The 24,616-nt window shown below is 38.8% G+C and overlaps 1 protein-coding gene across 1 annotated transcript; it reads left to right on the forward strand.

Moving 5' to 3' along the window:
• Nucleotides 1–27: 27 nt before the first annotated feature.
• On the forward strand, nucleotides 28–24,137 carry ACADSB (acyl-CoA dehydrogenase short/branched chain). The gene is made up of 11 exons (XM_074875486.1): nucleotides 28–90; nucleotides 4,666–4,825; nucleotides 5,740–5,840; nucleotides 6,608–6,814; nucleotides 7,277–7,447; nucleotides 14,432–14,557; nucleotides 14,949–15,041; nucleotides 17,618–17,707; nucleotides 19,256–19,393; nucleotides 20,082–20,181; nucleotides 20,837–24,137. The coding sequence occupies exons 1-11, from the start codon at nucleotides 52–54 to the stop codon at nucleotides 20,905–20,907; spliced, it is 1,296 nt and encodes a 431-aa protein (XP_074731587.1). The 5' UTR covers nucleotides 28–51; the 3' UTR covers nucleotides 20,908–24,137.
• Nucleotides 24,138–24,616: the final 479 nt, after the last annotated feature.

Here is a 24,616-nt window from a genome sequence, read left to right on the forward strand (position 1 = left end):
CAGCCTCGCGAGACCGCGCCGGGGGCGGGCCGGGCCGGGCCGGGCGGCAACATGGCGGCGGCGGGAGTTTGGCTGAGGAGCTGCGCGAAGGTGAAGCGAAGCGCCTGAGCGCTGGGCGGGAGGGAGGGAGGGAGCGGGGTGGGCTCTTCACTGACCGAGGCGCCAGTGTCCCCCGGTGCTTCCGAGCCCGCGGGTGCGGCCGCACCCGTTGCTATGGCGACGCCGGGCGCCTGAGGGAGCGGCGGACCGGGGAGATCCCGGCTCGCCTCTCACCGCCAGCCGCCGGTTAAAGCTGCTGAGGGGCCGCCCGGTGGGGGCCGTGCCGGCGCGGCGCTGCCGAGGAGGCTCCTGCGGGTCCGTTCCGCGGTTCCCCCGGAGCGCGGCACCGGGGAGCCGCTGGCTGGGGCTCGGAGCTGGCGGGGTCCGGGGTCTACCTGGCCGGTTGAGGTGCGAGTCCGGTGGGGGTGGGTTTAGAAATCCCTCCTCTCCTTCAGTCTGGCGGGTTTTTTGTGTGTGGAGGGGTGATACTAGGTAACTTCTGGCTAAGAAAAGCTCTTGCAGGGCTTGTGAAACGTCTCGTAGTCGGAGCAGCCCGTGGCTGATACCCCTGTGAGGAGGCAGCCTGGTTCTAGCAGCAGAGGTGCTTTGATGTCTCCTTTGCTTCTCGACAGACGTGTGGCACTGTAGGGGTAATCAAAAGACAAAACAAACAAGTGGAAAACCTGGGTTTGTGCCACAGACACACTTTTACTGTGCAGTGAGAAGACATGCTGGCCTGGGACCTTCTCACGGCAGCTTGTGGGTGTGTTGTGACAGCTAAAACAAAGAATACTAACCCCATAAATGAGGGCAAACAAGCTTCCTGAGATGGAGCTTCTCTGCTGAGAAATAGGAGCTGTCTGGAAGCCAGCTAGGAGAGATACAGCAGTGGAAATCATCAAGGCAAGCAAAGCCAGTTTAGGAAAATATATTGCTTTGGCCTTTTTTTATTATATCTTAATGCTGCTGCCAGGTCCACCAGCATTAAAATCTCATTTTAGATTGTAAAACAAACAGAAGGAAACCAGAAGAACCAATCTTTAAAGAGCTGAGGTGGAGGTAAGAATTGAGATAAACAGAAAAATCAATGTTATCAGCAACCCGGAAACCAATTTTCAAATACATGTGTTTAGTAGGGCAAGCAGTCTAAATCTTGTAGCAGCATAAATCATTACCTTACCTGTAGAAGAGGGGCTAAAAAGCAAGGAAGCAGTGTCAAAGCATTTGAGTAACATACATGTACCTTAAATAACTATCTGAAAGTTAGTAAAACCATATGACTGCATGACTTCAAAAAATAAAACTGTAAACAATGACTTGATTGGGGTTTTTTTAAATTAAATGTTGAAATAAAACATTTCTACGCTGTGCTATTGCTCTGGCATACCTGTGGGCTGCAGCTCTGTGTGTGGATATTGCCAATGTAGGTCCCATCCCTTGGAGTCATCCTACTGGTTTTAAGACTTTTCAAGGTAACCTTGCTATGAATATTCCTTTTGTCCTTTCATGCCATCTCAATCACCAGTCGAACAAGCGTTTATCAAACCGTTTATCAAACCGTGTCTGCATATGCATGCTAAGGACTGCCTTTGTTTCTCCTGCAGTGGTGGGACACCTTTCTCTGCCACTCTCAAGTGGTTTGGTGGCAGTGGAAGAGCCTCCAGCTGGAAGCTCTGGCCAGGGGGCAAAGCCTGGGGCTGGTTTTTTACTAAGGGGGGAAGGAGAGGAAGTGAAGGAAGAGACAGTTCCTGTGAGCTCCAACTTTCTCAAAACCTTTGGCGCTGTTGGCAAGAGCAGGCCTGCTGTAATGGCTGTAACCTGTAACAGACACTGAGCTGTTTGTTGTGTTTCAAAGCTTTTACTTGCTAGCCAGGCTATTGGCAGGTCATGTTAGCTAATACAGCCCTGGGCACTTGTACCTGACCTTGCTGAACTGCTTTTAATCAAGTTTGTCCAGCTTCCCATTTTCATGAAAGCACTTGAAAAAAATCTGTGTATTTTTTGTGATCAAGATCTGCTTGGAGCAGAGGCCTCTGCATGCATTTAGCAATGGGTTCACCTGCGTGGTCGATAATTCTACATCCATGTGTCAGGAGCCATCAAACGAAAGTAGAGGTAGTCACAGAGTACTACCGGTTGTTTCAACAGTACTGGCCGATTGCCTACTGATTCTACCTACTTACAGCTTTTCAAAAAGTTTTGTACTCTCAAAAAGGCACCGTGTGTTTTTCCTGACAGCTCTTGGTCAATACTAGTGAAATATTCTCAGCGATTCATCTTTGGTTATGCCACCATGAGAGAAAAATGCTCTTTTCTTTGCACTTGTAAATAAGTAGTGGAAAAAGCAGGAAGTATGTGTGATTTGTCATCTTACAACTGCTCAGGAGGCATACTGTGTTAAATATATATGTATGCGTATACTTATGTTTTCCTTCTCAGACCTTGCTAAGAATATGAATTTACACAGGTTGATGTTTAATAGTCTTGCACATCTGGGTGTTGAGTGATCCTACCATAGCTGGATGTTTTGCAAATAATCCATTCCTGACTGATGGCTTCCAGAACATGGTTGCCATGGATTTGATCTCTGTTAAGGCAACTCGTATTTTGTTTTTCTGTGAAGACCTACAGTGACTCCAGTAACTCAAGTCTTCATTTGGAAGTGTTGCAGCTATTGCTGATCATCCAAACTGTATTCATGAACCAGCCCCACTAGTCAGTATTTGTTTTATGGGCCCAGGGGGGTTGGGTGTGAATGAATGTTGAACATTCACAGCAATATTTGTTTTGTATATCACTACTTCCTACTGTTTTTTTGGTCATGGATGACTGGTTGTGCTAAAGTTGGAGTTTCTTTACCATAATAGACTTATGCATCTAGTCTCTGAGACAGAAGGAGACTATATATCTGGTTTACATCAGTTCCTTAGCCAGGAAGATGACAAGTGTTGAAAGCCAACATGAAAGAGTGAATTATTAGAAGGATCAAAGGAATTTTTACTTCCTGACCCCAAAGTTTCTGCCATTTTTTTCAGGAATGCTGCTCTCACAGTGTGCATTGCAAAATTGTCTTGCATTCTGTGAGCTAAACAGCAGTCTGGTTACAGCACAGGCAGTTGGTCTGCTCGCTGTGGGGTTAACAGTGTGTGCTGGCAAAAATGGATGTTGGCAGGCATATGCTTGTATATACATTATTTTTATGGCACAGCTGTGTCTCTACTGGGGGCTTCTGTCAGCAGTTGTCTTGGTAAGACATTAATATCTCCACACTTTAGACTGACATAGCAATAGTGACGGATATCTGTAGCAGAGATCTGATCTGTAGACGTTAGCCACAGTAAGTTGGGTTTGGGGAGCTATGAGAGCAAAGCCATTTTTCTGTCTTGCCACTTGAGATCAGTCAGTCAAACTGTGCTTCTTTTTTGAATATTGCTTTTCAGGAAAACATTTTGTAGCAGTTTAGCTACTGTTAGCCTGTTACTTTGCGAGCAAGATCATATTCATTATGCTAACTTTTCTTAAAATCCTAAGAAATTATTCTGTGGTTATAAAGTAAATTAACTTTGAAATCAAATGCGTTACTTTCTAAAGCCTGCTGTTATCTATTGGTAAGTCTCTGAACACTAAGTAGTTTATAGGTCTCCAAGGTACAAAACTAATTACCTGTCACATTATCAATGTCCACCCACCTGACAGTCACTGTGCTAACTTGCTCCCAAAAGCCACTGTCTGTTCTGTTTGGTTTTGTGACTTTTGCCACGTATGTGTAATGCCATTCCCCCTGTAGTAAAACGCTCTGTAACACTTCTGCTGTCTTGGGTGGATAAGCAATTCTTCTTGATTTCATTTGAAATTGTATATCATGGACGAATGGGGAGAGGTTAAGCATAAATTACTCAATTTTAGTTCCTTCCTCTATTTTTTAAATAAATCAACCAAATAAGACACATTAATTATTAACTATTAACATACTATCTATAGGATTTAACATTCTGGAAATTATTAAGTGGTGGATAAGAACTCAGTTTAAATACAAAAATCTACAGTGCTGTTAAAAGTTATGCCCTTTCACATCAAAATACTAATAATCCAGATGAAGTGCTATCAGATTGCTTTAGAAACAAGTTGCTGGTCCCTAGAAAACCAGAGAGAAAGCTATGTCTATCATTAAACTTGATAGGTCTTCTGTAAAAAACATTTGTATGTCTCTTTCATATTTATTCTTACCTTATTTGTTAATGAAGATATTAATTCTATCAAAATACACACTACTATGAATATTGAAGACTTGCAAAATCGTTACAAAACTAAATAATATCAGCAGGGTTTATTTGCTGAAAACAGGAAAACTGACTAAAATTAACATTTGTGAATACTTTGTAGAATAACATTGTGTTAGCAAACTTCCAGAAAGAAAATTGTTTGAGGTTAAAAGAAGAGTTATTAAAGGATATTTTGTTTTAGGACACTGGGGGGTTATTTCTTCTCAAAAACTTTTAAACTAGACATTGAATGTTATATTTTGTAATCACTGAATAAAAACACGGGCTAAAATTGTGTATTGCTGTCTGTCTACAAATACAAATTCTATTAACTGTTTGCATGTTCTGTACTTATTGTCAACAGCTGAAAAGAAATTTGCCAGCGTACTTGGCTCCTTGGAGAGCTTCCCCATGTGTCTTTAGATCCTCCAAATCGGAACTCATGCCAAATCTAGCCAGTGATGGAGTTGTCTGTGCTCCACTTCAGACATTCACTGAAGAGGAGACAATGCTGAAAAATATGGGTACCTATTATCTGTGTAGTTAAAATTCAGAAATGTCTAACTAGAAGGGAAATTTTAGCTTAAAAAATTTCTTATCATTATTTAATTCTAGTTAAATGTTGAGGTTGTTGTGGGGGATTGTGCTTAATTTTAAAACTGCTTTAGTTCAGAAGAGAAAAATGTAATGTTCTTTTTCCATGTTGCGATAGCAGTTCCGTATACCACAGTGCAGTTTACTCTGCATAAATAAATAGTAAGTGTTTAAAACTGTTGCTGTCGCAGAACTGAAGTTGCCTGGCATTGACTTGTGCCCTTTCTGAAGTGTTTAGTTCAGCTACAGTTAGCTGCTTGGGCTGGTTTGCAGAGATTTTAAGTATACCCAGAATGGTGCCAGATGTGTCTGCCACGCCACCAGGCCTGCCCGAAGAAGACAGTGTTTCAGAGCAAAGGTGGAAGAGTGAGGACCTGCACGTCTGGGAGAGAGCTTATAAAAGGCTCTGGTCAGTCTTACAGGATTTTGAGCACTCAAAATAACATGCATTAAAGCCTGAGACCATCTTCCCAAACTGCAGGTTTAATTTATAAAGAAATACCATACAGCTCACCAAATAAGGGATGTATTTGAAATATTTTCTGTAATTTTTGTGGTCAACCAATGTTATATAAGTGTTGCTGAGATGCTTTCAAAGTTTCTGAATTTATAGGAAGTATTTGTTTTGGTTTAGAGAGTTGTAGATGATACAGAAAGCAATTATAATTGAGCCTGGTGGCACATCACCTTGTTTCACTTGGGCAACTTTTTGTCCTTTTATTAACTTGTCTGACAGTCAGGAAATGTATGCATAACCTGTCAGAAGTATCACATTACTGTTATATTGATCTTCAAGGAGAGTGCTAGAATACTTACACTCTTTTCTTTCTTTCTTTTACTACAGTGACAAAATTTGCCCAGGAACGAGTTGCACCTTTGGTGCAAAAAATGGATGAGAATTCGAAAATGGAAGACTCTGTAATACAGGGATTGTTTGAACAAGGGGTCTGCACACTTAATCTTTTATTCAGAAAGTGACATAATTTTATGAGTCTCCAGCTGTGCACTTTTCAGATTTCTAGATGAAAAGGTGGAGGGGTATAATTCAAATTAACTAATGAATCATTAAAAATTTTGTATTTAACAGCAAGACAACTTTATCTTCTTTTTTACTGCATTATCAGTCTCCATCTTTTACTGTAATATTCTTTCCATCTCTCCCTCTCCCATACCACATTCTTAATCTTGAATGCCTTGCCTCCCCCCCCCCCCCCCCTTTTTTTTTATTGGATAAGTGTAATCACATAGCATGTTAAATGTTAGAACTGCTGTGACTCTGATAAGTGTTGCTGAAAAATGGTATCAGAAGTCCTCTATGTCCTCACTGGGCAACCACAAGGACTTGTGTTTATTCCTGGATTCAATTATAGACTTTGCACCCTATCAAACATAAAGCTTGTCTGTGTTTAAAATGTCATTTTATACAACAACTCTAAATAGTAGACTTCTGTTTAGATTGCAGTTGTTCTGGAAATCAGATTGGGGTGATGATTGGCCTGTGTACTGCACATGTTAGTTATTTCTTGCATGAATTGACTATCAACTTCTGTGAAGAATTGTTAGTTTAAGGCTATTGAAGGAAAACAGGTCTTTGGGAAGGATCTGGAAATACATTCTGTGGTTTTCATTTTAATCTCTTAAGTATCAACATGGACTAACAAGTTGTTGACAGGAACCAACAGATTGATATATCTGCATCTCTCATATTGCAGCTGATGAGTATTGAGCTTGGGGAAGAATATGGAGGAACTGGAGCTTCATTTTTTTCAGTCATATTGGTGGTGGAAGAATTGGCCAAAGTTGATCCATCTGTATCTCTTCTATGTGAACTCCAAAATACACTAACAAATAGGTTGTTTACTACGTATGGAACAGAAGAACAAAAGAGAACTTACTTGCCCAGAGTCGCTAAAGATACAGTGAGTCAAATTCTCACTTTACTAAACTATAATACAATTTTTAATACTTAAGTAATGTTACTGGTGTGGGTTTTTTCAGTAACTAAATTGGGTGACTGCAGGATTGGAAAATATGTGTGAACTTTAACCAGTGTTTCAGAGCTGAGATCTGTGGTGATATAGATACGACCTGTCAGCAGTAGTTGAGAGGTAAAAGTGGAAGGGTGCTTATTAGTTTCATTAAAATTTAATTTACTGTGGAAAAGAACTTTAAAGCAGTTGACTTTGAGAGATGTGTAATTACATAGTGTTTCTATTTTTAATCTCCGTATCTGAAACTTTGTTACTTCAATGCAGTAGGTTAAAATGTTTGAATTTAAGAGATTTGTGCTTGTTTATAACTATTTTCATTGCAGAATTTGTTATATGTTATGCCTATATGTTCAGTAAAAATTAAAATTAATTTTTCCCTTCAATTGACAGATAGGCAGTTTCTGCCTTTCAGAGGCTGGATCTGGCAGTGATGCTTTTTCTTTGAAAACTCGGGCTGAAAAGCAAGGAGACTACTACATTATCAATGGCTCAAAGATGTGGATTAGCTTAGCGGAACACGCAGGAGTTTTCTTTGTGATGGCAAATACAGATCCGTCCTTAGTAAGTTGCTCAAGAATAGTTGCATTTCAGTGACAGCTGATGATATATGAAACTATGGATTTTATATTAATAATCCCAGGTGAAAGGTTAGTATTCTTTGAACCTTTTCCTAGGTGACAGCAAACCTTTAAAAATATTTCCCAACAAAAATTGCAAACTTGCTAGGCAATTTAATAAATTCCTCCCACTAGGGAAAATAAAAATGTCAGAATCATAATCGCTTAGATGAAGGGCACAGAATATTATTCTGAGTAACAGAAGAACAGATAGTCTAAGTCTTTGCAGCCTTTCTAACTTAATTGACAAATTGCTGTTCTTAAAAGGCAAAATAGAGTTTAGTCTACATACACTGGAAAACTATCAAGAATACAACATGAACAGGTAAAAAAATACATAGCTGAATGTGCATGTTTCAAGTTTTGTCACCAATTTGGATATAGGTAGTAGATTCAGAAAAGTCAACTGCAGGCTTTAAAATGTACCATACCAATATGGTGGAGTGATAATCAAATACAAAACTAAATTGTTTAACACTTACTTATTTTTTAAATTTCCAGTATCTTTCTTTGAAATATAACTTGAAAATATTTACTTCTAAAATTTAAATTTCAGGTTTTGACTAAATAGAGGGGTTTTTCTTTCATTGTATCGAACAATTGAACATTTCATTGCTTTCTAAATTTGTATTTATTTCTTCACAAGCTGGTGGGCGATTTGAGTACTACACACAATGAAAATATATTTGATAAGCCAGTTTCTGTATTTGTTAACTGCTGTGCTTTGCTGTAGAATCTGGAGTTGTTTCTGTATTACTGTAACATTTTAAAAATATATCATACATTGTCTGCTTAAAGTTAGAAATTGGCTTTTAAATATTCAAGAAGGAGATTAAAAGTCAGTGCTGCTCAAAGATGAAATAACAGTTGATGTCCGTTTAAAGGAGAGAACAGACCAGTGTAGAATTGTGTACTGAGATGTACACTCTGCACTAGCAGCTCCCATTTGGTGAGATGGGCTGTCACTGAGGAGAGATTGAAACAGCAGCCTCCTCTTTAATAAGAGGCAGCTCTTCCAGAAGAACCACAGGAATTTTCCTGCCTCTCAGTGTCACCCTCTTAGTGAGAGGAGGTGCTGCGGACATTAGGGACAGGAAGAGATGGAAACATGGCCAGGAATACCTCACATTTCTGTCTCATGGACCTTGTAGTATGTTGAATAAGAGACTTGTGTGGTTCTGGCTGGGGGAAATGCTGAGGGAGTAAGAATGAGTGGTAGAAAGGAGAGAGGAGGGGGAATAAGAAATACACAGAGGGAGAAAGAAAATGTGACAGCTATCAGGAATCACCGTTCTGTACTTCAAGAATCTGGTTTAAGGCATCGAAGATGTGAAGACTGTAAGCCTGTATGTAGGAGATGCCAGAATTTAGATTGGCTAAACAATCTATTTATGTGTTGTCACATGCATTATTTAGTGTTCTGTCCAGATCATTATCTGAATACCTGTCCTGGATGAACCTATTTCACATGGTTTTGAGTTAATAGCAATTTAAGATTTCTTAATGCTGTGACGTAGATCGAGGTTGAATTTTAGCAGCACTTAATGATTGATTAATTTAAAGATTAACAAGGTGATTTGGCAAGGTGTGTTATGATTAAAATAGTGACTTAATTACAGATTTGAGAATGATGATATTCACACTATTTTACTACAAGGTATTCTAAATCAAAGGAGATATATATGTACATATGTATAAACACAAAACATACCTAAACAACACAGAAATATTTGGATATCCAGTAGAATATGTAGGCATCCCCAGTCCTGAAGGCAAATGTGCATATTTAAGCACATAGATAAGTAAAGAGGTGGATGGAAGAGACTAGTCTGTAGTTAACATTTCCCTCTTCCCGAGTTTGGAGCAAGTACAATGCATTGGTGTCTCTCAGTGGGCAATAATTAAGAGTCAAGAGGAAGTCTGACTTCATCCCAGCCTTTTGTGGCTTTGTGGGCAGAGGATCTTCAAAATTCCAGGAGTTTGAGCCCTAGAGGCGTCCCAGCTGCAGGGAGATGCTGGTCACAGCCCACTGCCATTCAGGAGAGCTTGAAGGGTCTCTCTTGGAATCGCTATTTATAGGAGCCGAGACAACTGACTTTTGTCAGGTACTTTTCCATTTCAGTCCAACTCGGATGATGAAATATTGTGGTATTTTCTATCCATTGTGCAAGCCCAGGACTTGCTAAATCTTGGAGTTCTGGTATCACCCCCTTTGGGCTAGGACCTGAGTGTGGATGTGCTAGGCTGTAAGGAGGGATTGTTCCTATTGTTCTTAAGAGATAAGAGAAGAGGGGAGCAAACACTGAGTGGCCTGAGGGGATGCCTTAAGGCTCTGGTCCTTTCTCTTTCCCAGTCCATTCTGAGTTGGCATGCAGTGCGTTTCCAAGTGATAAGGGAGATAGGAATCTGGAGCATTAAGGGAGTGTCTGAATGCTCTGGCCCACTACCTTTCCCCATTCATCTTGGGTTGGCGTGTGGCCCAGGGGGGAATTGCACTAAGTACAGGCAGGTCAGGGGAAGGCGCACTGCCGCAGTCCACCCCATGAGTACAGTCAATTTATCTCCTCCATAGAGTGGCAGTGTGGTTGCCTCTTGCCTCTATGCCTATAAACAGGTAATACTGTAATCCAGTTATAATTTGAGGGAAATTTTGTGTTTGGTTAGTCTCTGTTAATTAAGTGTGATTTAAAGCAGTATTATGTACATGAAGGAATATATACACTAGGAAATCTCCCCGTTAGTGTAACTTGTTTATCCATCCTCCAAACTCTAACGTATAAAGCAATGATTAACAACAAGCATAATGTAACAGCAGTTACTAAAATTACGATGGGAAGCAACATCAGGTTCAGTGTTCCAGTTGCTGTTGGAGACCATCCAAACAGGACTTCCCACCATCGGTGTTCTCCATCCTTTTTGACTCTTTTTAACACTTGATATATTTCTTTGATGTCATGCTGGACTGTGATAAGACTTTTGTCCGGTTTCTTGAGCTTGTTGTCTGGTGTTCCAGTGCTTCCAGTGTATTTTGGTAGCACATGGTCCCAAGGATCTTGTGCTTGGGCCATTGTGAATATACTCACTCCAGTGAGCAAGAAGAGAGAAGGAGAAGGGGCATATAACCATTGTCGTTGTTGCCATTGATGTATATCCCAGCATATCAATGCAGCGAGGGCGAGGAGGAGTAGGCAGAGTGTTGTGAAGATGATGACGTCCAAGATGAGAATTGCTTCCAAGGTGCTGTTAGTAGGATTGTTTGTCCTCACGTTGTCACTGGTGAAATTCATTATTGCTGATAAAGAGAAAGGAAGAATGGTCTCAGTGGGGAAGGTTGATCAGGTTACCCCTTTTATGATACAAGATAAATCCATCTGGTACTGATTTTGTGTTTTATTCCATCACTTCCAATAGCATTCCATGCTAGAGATCCTCATGGTCTAATTAGGGTTAATTGCACAGACTAAAGACAAAAGACCCTTTTCCCACTCAGCATACCTCTGTTCTGTTTCTTTAAAAGTGGTCAAGCTGTATAGTAAAGGTCTTTTTGGTCCATCAGGATGGGTTTGAGACAGATTACAGTAAATACTGTGTTCTGCAATTGTTTGTAGGAGTTCAGCAAGCGCAGCTGAGCACTTGTGGGGAGTGTTTATATCCCAGTGGGAATCTATTAAAGGAATACTGGATACCTTCCAATGTAAAAGCGAATTTCTCTTTATCTTCCTCCTGCAAGGGGACCATGAAGAGCATATCTTTCACATCTAGCGCTGCGGTCCAAGGGTGTGCAGCTATAAGCCAGAACGTCTTGCTAACATTTTTTTTTTTGTCTTGTAGCTGGTAAAGTAGCTGTTAAGGCTGCAATGTTGGGGACTGCAGCCGTCAGTGGGATTGTATTGGCCTTTAAGCGCCCACAATCGATTATTAAATGCCTTCTCCCCTCCTGTTTACCGACTGGCCAAACTGGAGTGATCTGTGGGGAGTGAGTTTGGGAAATAATTTGTCATTTTTCTAAATCTGTAATTACTTCAGAAATTCCAGTCCGTGCCGCAGCAGAAATTGAGTGTTGCGGGCCATGAGTGATTTTTGATTTGGGAGGTACTGGGGCAGTTTGCTGATTTCTGTTAGGATTAGGGTTGGTATTTGAACCAAAAGATGGCAGACGCCAGATTCAGCCGTTTAAAGCATCAAAACCTAAGCTATGTTCATGGTGCTCCTTAACTACAGAGCGAAAAGATGTCATACACTTTTTGCCAGGGAGCCATAAATTAAATTTTGTGGTTTGGCACACAGTACTAGTTCCCATAACTCCAGCAATTTTAACCTATTGCCGTCCAGGTTGTGTGCCTAGCTTGTCAGCTTCCTGTTCTGTAATTATTGAAATTTGTGCTCCAGTATCAGTTAAAAATTTTGTTAATTGTTGTCAAGGAGCAACTGGAATTAAACTGTAAGGGCTGCTTTCCTTTAGCCACTGATAAGCTTCTACTTGCTGGACAGGCAGGCCCAGTTGCCATCCGGACACTATTAGTTTTTTGGTTTTGTGTCTTGTAAATTGATCCCTTTGAGGCAGGAAAAGGTTATTTCTCCCTGTAGGAGTCAGTGGCGGGGAGATTGGAGTATTTGGGATGTCGTGTTTCTGAAACACTTGAATCAGACTCAGGATAAGGCCGGCAGGCTGTCTCTGATCACAGCTCTAGGGATTCCCAGTGCCAGTGCTTGTCTCCATAGCTCATTTCTTCACTTCTGGGCCTTTAATTGTTGGTTAGAGGATTTTGGCTTTTGGGAGCCGTTTTGATATGATTGTTTAATTTGCATAACAGCACGACCTGTATTTTTCATTTCGCTGGGAATTTTGTGCCATCCCATTTCTTGCACATGATTTACAACTTCATGCATTAATGCTGCCCATGTGGGGACCTCCCTTCCTGCTAATTCCTCTTCCTCTTTAAAGACTTGCGTTAAGTTTATTAATTCATTATGATTTAAGTCCCTCTGGATTTCATCTTGGTTTGAGTGCAGGAGGGGCTCCTTTTATCAATGGATTAAGTATAGTGGGAGCTACAGGTGCTGAGACAGGAACATCAGTGGGATCGCGTTCATGTATGGCTTGAGTACAGCAGCCTTTATAAAAGCTATGTGATAGCTTTTTGTAAAAGCTGTCACCTGTGATCATGTATAGATTTTATAGATATGAATAAAGGTTTTGTCCTCTCTAAGACATCGGTGCCACCAGCCCAGTATGCCACTCTGCTTGTTTGTGAGTGGGGGGGGGCTGGGGCCAGCATTTAAGAAGACACCAGGACCCCAATAGCCATTGCCTTCATCGCTGTTTAGCAAAATTCTATCTCCTCCCATCACACTAACTTACTACAAGGTATTCTAAATTGAAGGAGATATATATATGTATAAACACAAAACATATACAAACACACACACACAAACAGTGCAGAAATATTCGGATATCCAGTAGAATATGTAGGCGTCCACACTCCTAAAGGTAAATGTGTGTATTTAAGCCCATAGATAGGTAAAGAGCTGGACAGAAGAGACTAGTCTGTAGTTAAAATTTGCCTTTCCTCATGTTTGGAGCAAGTACAATGCATTGGTGTCTCTCAGTGGGCAATAATTAAGAGTCAAGAGGAAGTCTGACTTCATCCCAGCCTTTTGTGGCTTTGTGGGCAGAGGATCTTCAAAATTCCAGGAGTTTGAGCCCTAGAGGCGTCCCAGCTGCAGGGAGATGCTGGTCACAGCCCACTGCCATTCAGGAGAGCTTGAAGGGTCTCTCTTGGAATCGCTATTTATAGGGGCCGAGACAACTGACTTTTGTCAGGTACTTTTCCATTTCAGTCCAACTCAGATGATGGAATATTCTACTATTTGTGTGTGAGTGTATGTTTCGTGTTTATATATATATACATAGATATATATATATATCTCCACTGATATAGAACACTTTGTAGTAAGTTAGTATGAATCTTGTCATTCTCAAATCTGTAATTAAGCTGCTATTTTAATCATAACATATCTTAACAAATCACTTTGTTAACCTTTAAATTAATCAATCACTAAGTGCTGCTAAAATTCAACCTTGATCTACCTCACACCATTAATGAATCTTAAATTGCTATTAAGTCATAATCGTGTGAAATACTTTCATCCGGGACAACAGCAAATCAACTTTTTGAGCTTTTTGATAACAGCCATCATAATGACTTCAGACTACTTTATTGATTATATTCCCACTACCTCTCTAAAGTGAAGAGACGGTGATATCAGTGTTCTGCAAACTGGAATCGCAGGGAGAATGTGTGCACCAATTCTGGGTGTTAGATTAGGACTGTTGTAATACAATTAGGTCTGTTACAACTATGCTGCAGTTTGAATGTTCAAGCACAGTTCCCAGTGACACCACTCTCATCAGTCAGTGCTCTTACTTTGGACAACCTTAAAAGGAAGAGTATATATGCAGCCTTCCATGAGAAGAGCAGCTGAAGTAATTTGGCTTAAGGAAAATCTTGCATCCTAGAGAATCATCTGACAGATGAGTTTAGAGCCATTATTCGTTTGACCACTTTAGTCTACAGATACCCGATGTCTTCTTGCAGTCCATTGTTTGACTGTGACATATGTTCCAACAGCAAGCAGTGACTTCACTGCACAGCAACAGCTTGCTTTCCCAGTGATTTCCAGTATGGACAGGCACCACAGTCCTTTCTGTTTTATTTATGTAATACCAGTCCCCTGTCTTATCAAGAGAACTTTTAAGGTTGTTCTGATTATGTTTGCCACGTGGAATATTTTAATAGAAAGGTATGTCTCCTAATTTCAGTATTGGAAAGATACAGCATTTCAGTATTGGAACGAGATATTTAGACCACCATTTGGTGATATTAGTAGAAAACTCAGTTCTTGATCATTTTTTCATTCGTCCTAGGGATACAGGGGAATTACATGCTTCATAGTAGATCGCAACACAGAGGGACTACACGTAGGGAAGAAGGAGGACAAGCTTGGAATCAGAGCGTCTTCTACCTGCCCTGTAACATTTGAAAACGTAAAGGTACTGTGAGTTGTTCAGCTATTGAAGCAGACTTTGTGTATAATTGGAATCTGACCACATACAAGGAAAGAATGTTAAATGCCCAATTTTTTTTCCTTAGACATACTGACTGGCATATTTTACCTTCTTCCTCCCAATTCTTTCACAGAAGTCTTGAGGGGGGTTGGGTTTCTTCCGTTGTGATACAGTTTTTCTCAATCATCAGTTTATAATCACATGTGTCAGGAAATGTTCTAATCAGATATTCTAGGAATCAAATGTCTGGTTTATGTTTTATGCCTTCATTTATGAGGAACATTAAATAAAACATGTACTCTGATTCACCTGTGAACCCTACTAGCAGTTGCAAAGCAGAATAGAGAAGGATTAATTGAGTGGTTTCATTCTTTAGGTTCCTAAGACCAATATCCTGGGACAGGTTGGACAAGGCTATAAGTATGCAATTGGAATGCTGAATACCGGCAGAATAGGTATCGCTGCACAGGTGGGTAATTTTGTTTAATAATGAATACAGCCAGTATTTGAATTGAAATTGACATTTACAAAGTATTTAAAGCTACTAAGAACAATTTAGAAAATACTTTATTAAAAACTAAATTGCCACTAGGTGTCACTATTCCTGTATCTAAGTTGCAGTAAAATACTGAAACCACTGTGAATGGTAAAATTCTCCTTCGGTGACATAAGCAATACATTTAGAAAACATTAAATGGCAATTAGTTTGTCTTTGGTGGTTAACTTACTTCTCCTGAAATATATCAACATTTTTATCTACCATTATGTAAATTTATTTTACAAAGAAAACTGGCTTTGGAAAGTATAGCACACTGAAATGTATAATATTAATCCTTCCAGCTATGTTTGTATGGGATTGCCAAATGTGATCTTATGCTAACTGATGTTTTCCCAACAACTTATTTTTTAAAGTCAACTTATTTTTAAAATAAATATGATTTTTTTTAATAGCAGAAGTGTTCTAGTTCATTGTTGTGTTTGAAAATTGAACCTTATGGCATTTTAGGGGAAAATATTTGCTGACCTTGGAGTTATTTCAAAATGTGGTATTTTGTTGCAAACTCAATTTGGATCTCAGATTGCTGCTGATTTCAGTGGAAATCAGGTTCAGCCCTATAATAAAATGACTTATGACAAGTTTTTATGGTTTTAATTTATTTTTGAAAGTAATCTTTTCTTTTTTTCTATTTTGTTGTGGATGTAGTTATGCTGTGCAATATGTCTGTACTACCAGTCTCCCTTATCTTTTGCCCTAGTTTGCAGACAGACCAGAAGTTATCATCCTCATGAAATTTAGACTTTCCACATGGCAGTATACTATGCTGCTAAATGGGTTGGCTTTTCCATCATTTCCAAAGATTATCTGTGATTAAACTTTGTCTGATATGGCATTTAAAAACTAGGGCTGTGGGCCTCATTGTTCCCAGAGATATAAATAATATTGAGGCTCTAGCAGTAAAATACATGGTCTGAATTTTGCTCTTAATTACTCCAAGTTACACTTATAACCTAATTAAAAGTTAAGGTCAGATAGTTGTTATATCTTAGTTACTACTTTCTTGGCACTTTCAAATTAAGAGAAATGTACTTGGGTGGACAAGAACAGCAGTGCTAAAGCCCTGTAGTATTGAATTTAGTTTTGCAGTAGTAATAGTTTTAAAAGATAATGAACATCTTATAAAATGTAATTGTGGCTGTGAAAACAGTTTCAGATAGTTTTAGTGCAAGGTAGCCACGTAGATTGTCACAGGTGCTGAAGCTGATCTAGTTGGTTCATCTAAATGAGTTTATACAAAAAGGCAACAAATCTGGTAATACAGCCAATTAGCAGAAGACCGTATTATTTTCTTATGTTCTTTTCCCACATACACATTTTCCTGTGTATTGTGTCATTTTGTTGATGAAGGAGTAGATGTCTGAATCCAGTCAGAGTCATGTTTTTATCTTCTTGGGGCCCTTGGCTTTCAGCATAATATGTGGGTCTTTCCAAAAATACCCATACACTATTGTACATCGTTGAAAGTGGTTTGACATAAGCTGCATGATGTGACAGCTGACTGCCACATTGTAGTGTCCTGTCTTGACTAAGGCAACTTTTATGAGATTCCAATTTTACCATATACTGTTACCTTGCTTTCTGATAGTTCTTCATGCCATGCAATTCCCTTTTATTTTTTTTCCCTCTTGTTTGATGCTTCCTCTAATCTAATTTCCTATCTTTGTTTTTCCTAGGAAAAAAACTAGGTAGAAAGAATGCATTCAGATGTATGGTAGCGATGTACTGAAACCAACTGATCTTTACTAATAGCTATGTATTCCAAGGTATACGAAAGGCAGGGTCCTTTCTTTGCTATCTTGTTTAGAATGAAATACACATCTCAAAATTCGGTGGTTAAACAAATGTAAAACTAGTTTACTTTCCAGATTTCATCATGTTTCTTTAGGCTAACAAATCAGACACTAAGGTAGATGTGAGTTACTTCTTTATAAATATTCATATATAGTTTTCCCAGCTATTATCCTCCAAAATAACAATTGTGTTTTGCTGTCTTTGCTGCTGAGTGAAGAGAGTGTGTGAAAAGACAATCTGTCTTCTAAAATTGTTCTGATGAGTTGTTTTTTCCTAGAAAATGTTGGAACAAATGTTACCGCCTTCCACTATACTGATTTTCTACCTTCTGAAATAACTTGCTAGTTCTGACAGTCTATTGTCTCCTGTAAAATGAGAAAATATTTTGATTACGAAAATAGCTTTAAAAAATCATTCAAATTATTTTTCCTTTAATAGTGTAACGTAGATCTACAGATCTTTAGTTTACAATAATTTTCCCATGTAATTAAGAATTTTCCCAGAAACACTTAATATTTGCACAACCACAGCTGACCCATAAGTTTTGTTCAAAAATTAGTAATTTTGTTTTCACACATGTTTTGCCTTTAATAAGAAAGTTTCTTTCAGGAATGGAATAGGTTTATTCCTCGAAGTTTGATTATTCTTCTTTTCTTTTTGTCCTAACTCACCTCAGTATGTCTTATTTCTTACAGATGTTAGGACTGGCACAGGGGTGTTTCGACCATACGATTCCCTATACAAAGGAGAGAGTCCAGTTTGGGAAAAGTGTGTTCGATTTCCAGGTACTTGTTAGTGAACACATGGGAAGTTTCCTGCAGGAGAGCAGTAGTTACCACAGTAGATGAAATCAGTAAAATGTGATTTGCATAATTTGCACTCCACTTTGTGTCATGTCTCTACTTCTCAATATTTGAGGAGAATTTTTCAAAAGAATTTCGGATGAGCATTCATCTGCCATGTAAAATATATAAATTCAGTGCTATGTGCCTTCGCAAGTACCATATAAATCATTTAAAATTTCAAAACATTATTAACATAACTCATTTTGCTTGATAGTATATTCACTGCCTTTGAAAATAATATACATGGAACTCCTTTCTCTTCTGATTTTAATATCACAGTATGTTGAATGTGTTCCAGGTTTTATACCCTTTCATGAGGTGTGGGGGAAGACCTTTTTCTGGGGACACTAGAAATTATAAAAAAGATGAGGAAAACTGAATTATTAGATTTCCTGTGTTATACAAAGACATTTAGTTTTCGTGATAATATCTGTATCTTAAAACGAAAAAGACTCTTTGTTGCAAAAATGATGTATAGTTTAATAAGGAAGATATATAATTGTAATTACTATAGTAATTTTCTTGTTAAAAGAAACCTACATCTCGGCTGAAGAGAAGGAACATTAGTACTACTCATAATTTATACAAATTTTAGGAAGCACCCACAGATATCTAGGAAATGATTGGAACTGCGTCTCTGAATGGGAAATGGAATTTATAATTGCCAAATCATTTTGTTATTTTGACCTGCATATATATTTTTGCAAATTTTAGGGAGCAGTGTTAGTGTTCTAATAAGATGAAAGATTTCATTGTGTTTTAGGAGCAAGTTAGGCTACTAAATGTTCGTTTTCAGTCATCATAATGTTTGAGTCTCCTTAAATCAACCTATTCTTCTGTAATACCTACCATTTAGATGTGAGCTCCATCACTTTTTTCCTTCCCTTTGAATCCATTCATCAGTCATGTCCTCTATACTTTTATGCTGCTCCTAACTCTCGTCTCATGGCTATGGGACATGGGAAGAAGTGGTTGTCACCTTGCTAGTTCTCCGCTTTATTAAAGAGGTACTTTTTACAAGTCTTTCTCAGTTAAGCTCATCAGGGAACTAGACTTGTTAATGTATGAACGTTCTGAATAGACAGCTGCAAAATAAAAATACAGCTTTGACCTACCCGTGTCTCTGCAGCGCTGAGGAGAACATTAAGATTTGGCTGAAATTTTCATTGATATTCATGGGTGCAAATAGGTTCATGTCAAATCCTCCTGTCCAGCCGGTCAGGCAAGTAGTTCCCCAGTACTCCTGAATCCAAGAAGGGGGAAGGAGAAAATGGGAGTGCAGTTTCTAAAAGGGCTTTGGTGACCCAGAGGTTTTCCAACATCAATGTTATAGATGCAGAGATGTGCAGAATTACTAGTCCATCTACATTTTCTGTTTTTATTTTAGAGTGTAGGTATGTTCCTTGGTGAAAAGATTCTTTTCTTGCTAGAAATCCCAGTTGAGTACTAGATACTGGTTCTGTCTGACTTGCGGCACGCTTGTTCCAGGGGATGCAACATCAGATAGCTCAGGTGGCCACGCAGTTGGAGGCGGCGAGGTTGCTGACCTACAACGCAGCTCGTCTTGCGGAAACGGGAAGGCCATTCATAAAGGAGGCAAGCATGGCCAAATACTATGCTGCTGAGGTAACCTACAGGTTCTTTATTCAGTGGATTTATTTCACGGCTGTTGAAATGTTTCTTCTGTTACTGGATGTATAACTTTTAATTCATGTTTTGCTGTGAGATCTGTGGATGTACTTTTACCTTGTTTCTCATCCTCAGTCTGTGCATGGAATGTAAAGTAGGTCCCCAAAGAATGAACTGCTCACACCCCTAAATAAGAGAAACAAGCAACAACTTTAAAAGAGAAAGTGAATTAATACTGTCACTCATCTGGAGAGATTTCATTTTCTCAGAATTCTCTTTTTGTGGCTGGACAAATGGCATGGTGAGACTTCGTTTGTGACCATTTCAACTCTGCTGGTCACAACTGTGAGTCTTAATATGGTTCAAAACTGGCTTGCTTCTGGCTCTTTGTAATTGCTGGTTTGCATACCGCTGCTAGTCTTTCATAGTGCAGCATATGAACTATTGCAATAACGGTTAGTGAATCCTTCACGTCCTCTGATTTAGAAAAATGTTATTTTTATTCTAAAATAACTTGCATAAATAAGATGAATCCAAAAATATCAGTCCTTCCTTTTCCCACTTGTTCTAGTAACTGCCTTAATCGCTGTTTTGTTTTTACTTTAAATAGCTACAAAGAATAAAATTTACTACCACCTGCATGAAGTTGAGTCCTGAAATTGTAACTCTGAAACTATTTTCATAGGTTGCAACACTGACAACTAGTAAATGTATTGAATGGATGGGTGGCGTTGGATTCACAAAAAATTATCCAATAGAAAAGTACTATCGTGACTGCAAGATAGGTGAGTGATCGTTTCTTAACAAGTATTTCTTGTAGCATTAGTAGTATTAAAGTTTGAGGGTGAAGGACTGGCTATTTTTTTAAGATATTTTTCTGTGGGACTGTAATCAGTGCTGATTCAAAGGCTAAGTTATAAGAAGGTAAAACTTTAGGTATAAATACCTGTGTATGTAAGACTAATTAAAATGTTCAATTAGTTACCACAAAATACAGGCACACACATTGTGTCCCATTCTGTTAAGAGAATTCCATTTCAAAAAAATTGAAAATACTTTCTTTGGCTTTAAGATCTGAATTTATGTGGAATTTATTTTCAAGACTTCCCTGTTTACTGGTATAATCCTCAGACCTAACAGTTTGACATTTCTAACAATGTTACCCTTTGAGCTTTATTGCTGATAGCATTTGTAAATACTTAATTTCTGTTGGTTATTTAGGAATTGCTTTTCAGGAAAATGTCTTGTCATTATGTTGTACCAGCAGAAAAGTATTTTAATTGTTGCAGATAATAAAATATGAATATTTATGTAAATAATAATGCTGCTTCTAGAACTTGCTCAGTACAGCTTCACTTCATAATTGTGAACATTCCAACTGGACTGTTAGAACAATATCTTGGTCTCTCTTCATATGAATTTATTTTCTTCTGATTTCAGGTACAATATATGAAGGAACTTCAAATATCCAGTTGAGCACCATTGCAAAAATCTTAGCACAGGAGTACTGAAACCATGAGGACTTCTTGGCCGTTAACAGAAATTATTTCACTGAACATTCTTTGTGAATTACACATTTATTCGTAATTATAAAAATCATAAATAAGAATACATCATCATAGACAAAATCATAAGAAAAACAATGAATCCCCCATTTCAGGACAGGGAGTGTGTAATTCATGTGAAACTGTGAATTCCATGTCCTAACCCAAATCATGGGTTAAAAGTATCTCTTTCTGCCTGAGACACTTCTAAACTAACACATTGGCTGAAATTATTTTATTGCCTTAAGTTATGCAAACAGTGTATCTCCAATTTGAGATTTCAAAGTCAAAACGAAAGAAGCCAAATCCTTGGCTTGCCTGGTGTGAAAGGTTCTGTTAAGCCACCTGAGAGAAAGGACTTTACACCTGCAGCAGAGATGTTGCATGGCACGAAGTTGCTGTTTGTTCCTGCTGCCCTTTATTAGCATGGGGTACAGGAGAGGTATGTGGGAAGAGAAGTGATGGTTTCCTCTCTCCCAGGTGAAGCGATGTCTGTGATGCTGCTGTAATTGGAGTAATTTTTATAGCAGCCCTTAGTGTGTTCTTAAGTATATCTTGGTAATTAAGCCCTTCCAGCCCCAATTTGTAGTACTGAAAGGTGGATAATATCTACCTCCCTTTCCAGCCTTCTCAGCTGTTAAGGGTTTTAATCTAAGAGGCTATTTATAGTTCTCCTTTCATAAAAGGTTGAGTTGAAATCTTTGTGAAATGGGGTTAAAAAAGCTCTAGTAGTTCTGCAAAAAGACAGAGATATAAGCTATGTAAGAGGAATGCTGTGATACTACCTCACAGTGGCCTTTCCTTGTTCAGTGGATTTTGCAAACTTTGATTCTCAGAGCCTTCTTGGGAGTTAGGGAGGGACTGATAATTTTTAGCCTAGAAAATTCACTCGTGGAAGTTAGTGGTTCTCTAGTGAAGTTTTTCTCCTTTTGAGAGAGAGAGAGAAAGAGGAAGGAGGGTTTTGAGAAGTATTTGCTTTTTTATCCCTCTCTGTTTACTTTAAAATTAGACATTTTATTTACAGCAGAAACCTCTTCAGTGCTGAAGAACTAATTAACTAATAATCAAGAGACAGAAAGCTTAATACATGAAAAATCGTTTCAATTGCTGGAATTGGCAATTTGTTTCAAGTATTTTGGCGGGGAGGGATTGGCTTTCTGGTTTTGGCTGACTTAGAAGAATCTAATTTTTAAAGCTTGCTAGTCACTGATGATTCACTTCAAGTGGAGCTTAGAATGTTACAAGCTGCAACTCCCAAAGGATTTTCTAGCACTAGGGTAAATGACACTTAACAAGTATGGTTTTATAAAACAAGCAGACTTCAGTGCCTTATACAAAGAAACAAGCAAGGAGGAAAAGCACTATTAAAAAGTTTTCTGACTTTCTGTCAGCTTTAAAGGGAAGTAACTACTTTAGTGAATTCATCCCCCCTATATATACACTTTGCCTGTTGATAGGTGAAGAATTAATGTGATAATTATCCTTATGCCAATAAGAAAAGCCCCTCCAATATCAGTTAGATCAACTGCTTTGAGATTTTCAAAAAAACAAGAGTAGGGGAGGGTAGACTAGATGATTTCTGAAGTTTTCTTCTAGCATTATTATTAATGTTATACCATTATTATCATTATTAATGCATTTCAAGTTGCTTGCAGGCTTGCTTTCAGCTGAAATAGCTGGGGAGATTGTTAGACTAGAATTAAGACTACAGCCACCGCAACAGTTAACTACAGTTATTCTGCTCAACACAGTCTATCTGCAAGTATAAAATGATCATAACCATACTACAAAATGCTTAGTTAATTAATGTGATGAGTTGTGCTAATGTGAGGCAGTCCTGAGCTGCAGCAGTCTAGCATGGTTTGCTAAAATGAGTGTCAGCAGAGATCAGGTTTTGATTCATACTTTTTAGTAGGTCTCTTACTTTGAGGTACTGTCTTAGCTTGGCTTCTGCAGTTTTGCGTGAGGCTAGGAAGTGAGTGGCGATACTTAGCTGACTTAATATAGTGCTAAAAGCAAACCCTTTATGGAGGAAAGTGCAGAACTCTTTGAAAGACTGTTAAGGGCTGGATATCCAGGATTATGTAGAAGGACTGTCTTTTTGTGTAGAACTGTGTCAGGAATCCATTTGAAAAATAATCAGGAAAAAATCAAAACAACGTGATTCCCTACAGTCTGAACTCGGATGCCTTAGTCCAGGGAACAGCCTGAACAGCCTCATCAGCTATTCAACAGTTCTCAGAAAAGCAAGGTCAAGCCTTTAACTAATGTTACAGCTGTAAATATTTCATGTTTCTCACATCTATATGCTGTATTCTGTACTCAGTAACTTTTGGAAGAAATGTATTTATTGTATTTGATTTTGGTCTACAAAATTCTGTGGAGGAATCTGCACACAAATGTATTGTAACCGCTGAGTTTCTTTCACTGTCATTTTAAAAGGGCACGTAGCACTGTGGAGAGCATTAGCTGTTGTGGTCACTGATTCTGGGAAGAGTGTTTCATCCCCTTAAGTCTGATCCCGTTCCTGCACTAAACGCAATGTTGGTTTAGCAGTAGGATGTGCTGTGCCATTGTTCAGGAGCTGTTAAGAGCTGCCTGCACTCCCCACCCCCTCTTCAGTTCAGGACAGGCATTTATGGATTGTCATAAATTGCATTTCTGCATTTGGCAAGTGGGCACAGGGCCGTTGCTGGTGGCTGGCTGCACCAGGAGGTGTAGGGCTGCAGAGCTGGCGGTGTGAACGCTGTAAGGCTTTCTGTGCTAACGGCGGGACTCAGAGACACTTTATACTCCATATGTATTTATATTAGTGAGTGTTCTCTTTGTGTGCCCTTAGTCAGCCCAGCCAATCTAGTCTGTTGCCCTGGAACAGCATCTTCAGTATCAAATTTTGCATCTGGGCTTCCCCAGTTAGAAGAGAAGACCTGTATTGAGAATGTATTAAAAAGTGCCTGAATTTGATATTTGATACAGTGCTAATCTTGTATATCATGTGATGGTTCTCTAATAATCCGTCATTTAAAATTTTCCCCAGATCTTGCAGTTTTTGTACTGGGAGAGAATGACTGTGTCGTCTGTCAGGTTTCTTTAGTTTTATTCTGGTTTGTGATAAAGGTCTGAGGCAGATTTCCACAGGAAGGTTTAATCGCTACTTGGGAAATACTCAAATACAACATTTCATGTGATGCTTTCTATGCTGTTGTTCTTTCTTTCGTATTTTCTTTTCCCCATATAAAGATTGTGTTAGAAAAGGCTTATGTGAAATATAATTGTTCATTGGGAGCCTTTTGCTATGTAAAGAATTTCCTAATTAACATATTATTGCATTTCCACTTGGAAATCTTTTGGTGAGAGACACATTTCAAGTTCTTCCTACCAAGCTAAGCTCAATTTGAAATAGTCTGCTTCAAAAGCAGCTGTCTCGACTTTCTTGAGCTTGCTTGTTGGATACATGACAGCCGAAGAAATGTTTTTCCTCAACCCCAGCGTGTATGCAGTGTACCAGTGTAATAGATCTCCTAAGAGAATTACGTGAAAGTGGTTAACAGCTACCACAAATATTTCATAAATATTTACCTGTTATGTTTTCAATGTACAAACTGTTGGCAGAGGCACAAATCAAGTGAGAGCTGACAGGCAGATGAATATGTATTGTACGATTCCCAAAGAATTT

The sequence above is a fragment of the Strix uralensis genome, chromosome 7, assembly GCF_047716275.1.
Source record: "Strix uralensis isolate ZFMK-TIS-50842 chromosome 7, bStrUra1, whole genome shotgun sequence".
Classification (NCBI taxonomy): Eukaryota; Metazoa; Chordata; class Aves; order Strigiformes; family Strigidae; genus Strix; species Strix uralensis.

Coding starts and splice junctions, on each gene's coding strand:
- ACADSB (XM_074875486.1), top strand. CDS start 52: ATGGCGGCGGCGGGAGTTTGGCTGAGGAGCTGCGCGAAG. Junction 5,841..6,607: donor AGGGATTGTTTGAACAAGGG/GTCTGCACACTT, acceptor CTCATATTGCAG/CTGATGAGTATTGAGCTTGG. Junction 17,708..19,255: donor AAAGTGTGTTCGATTTCCAG/GTACTTGTTAGT, acceptor CGCTTGTTCCAG/GGGATGCAACATCAGATAGC.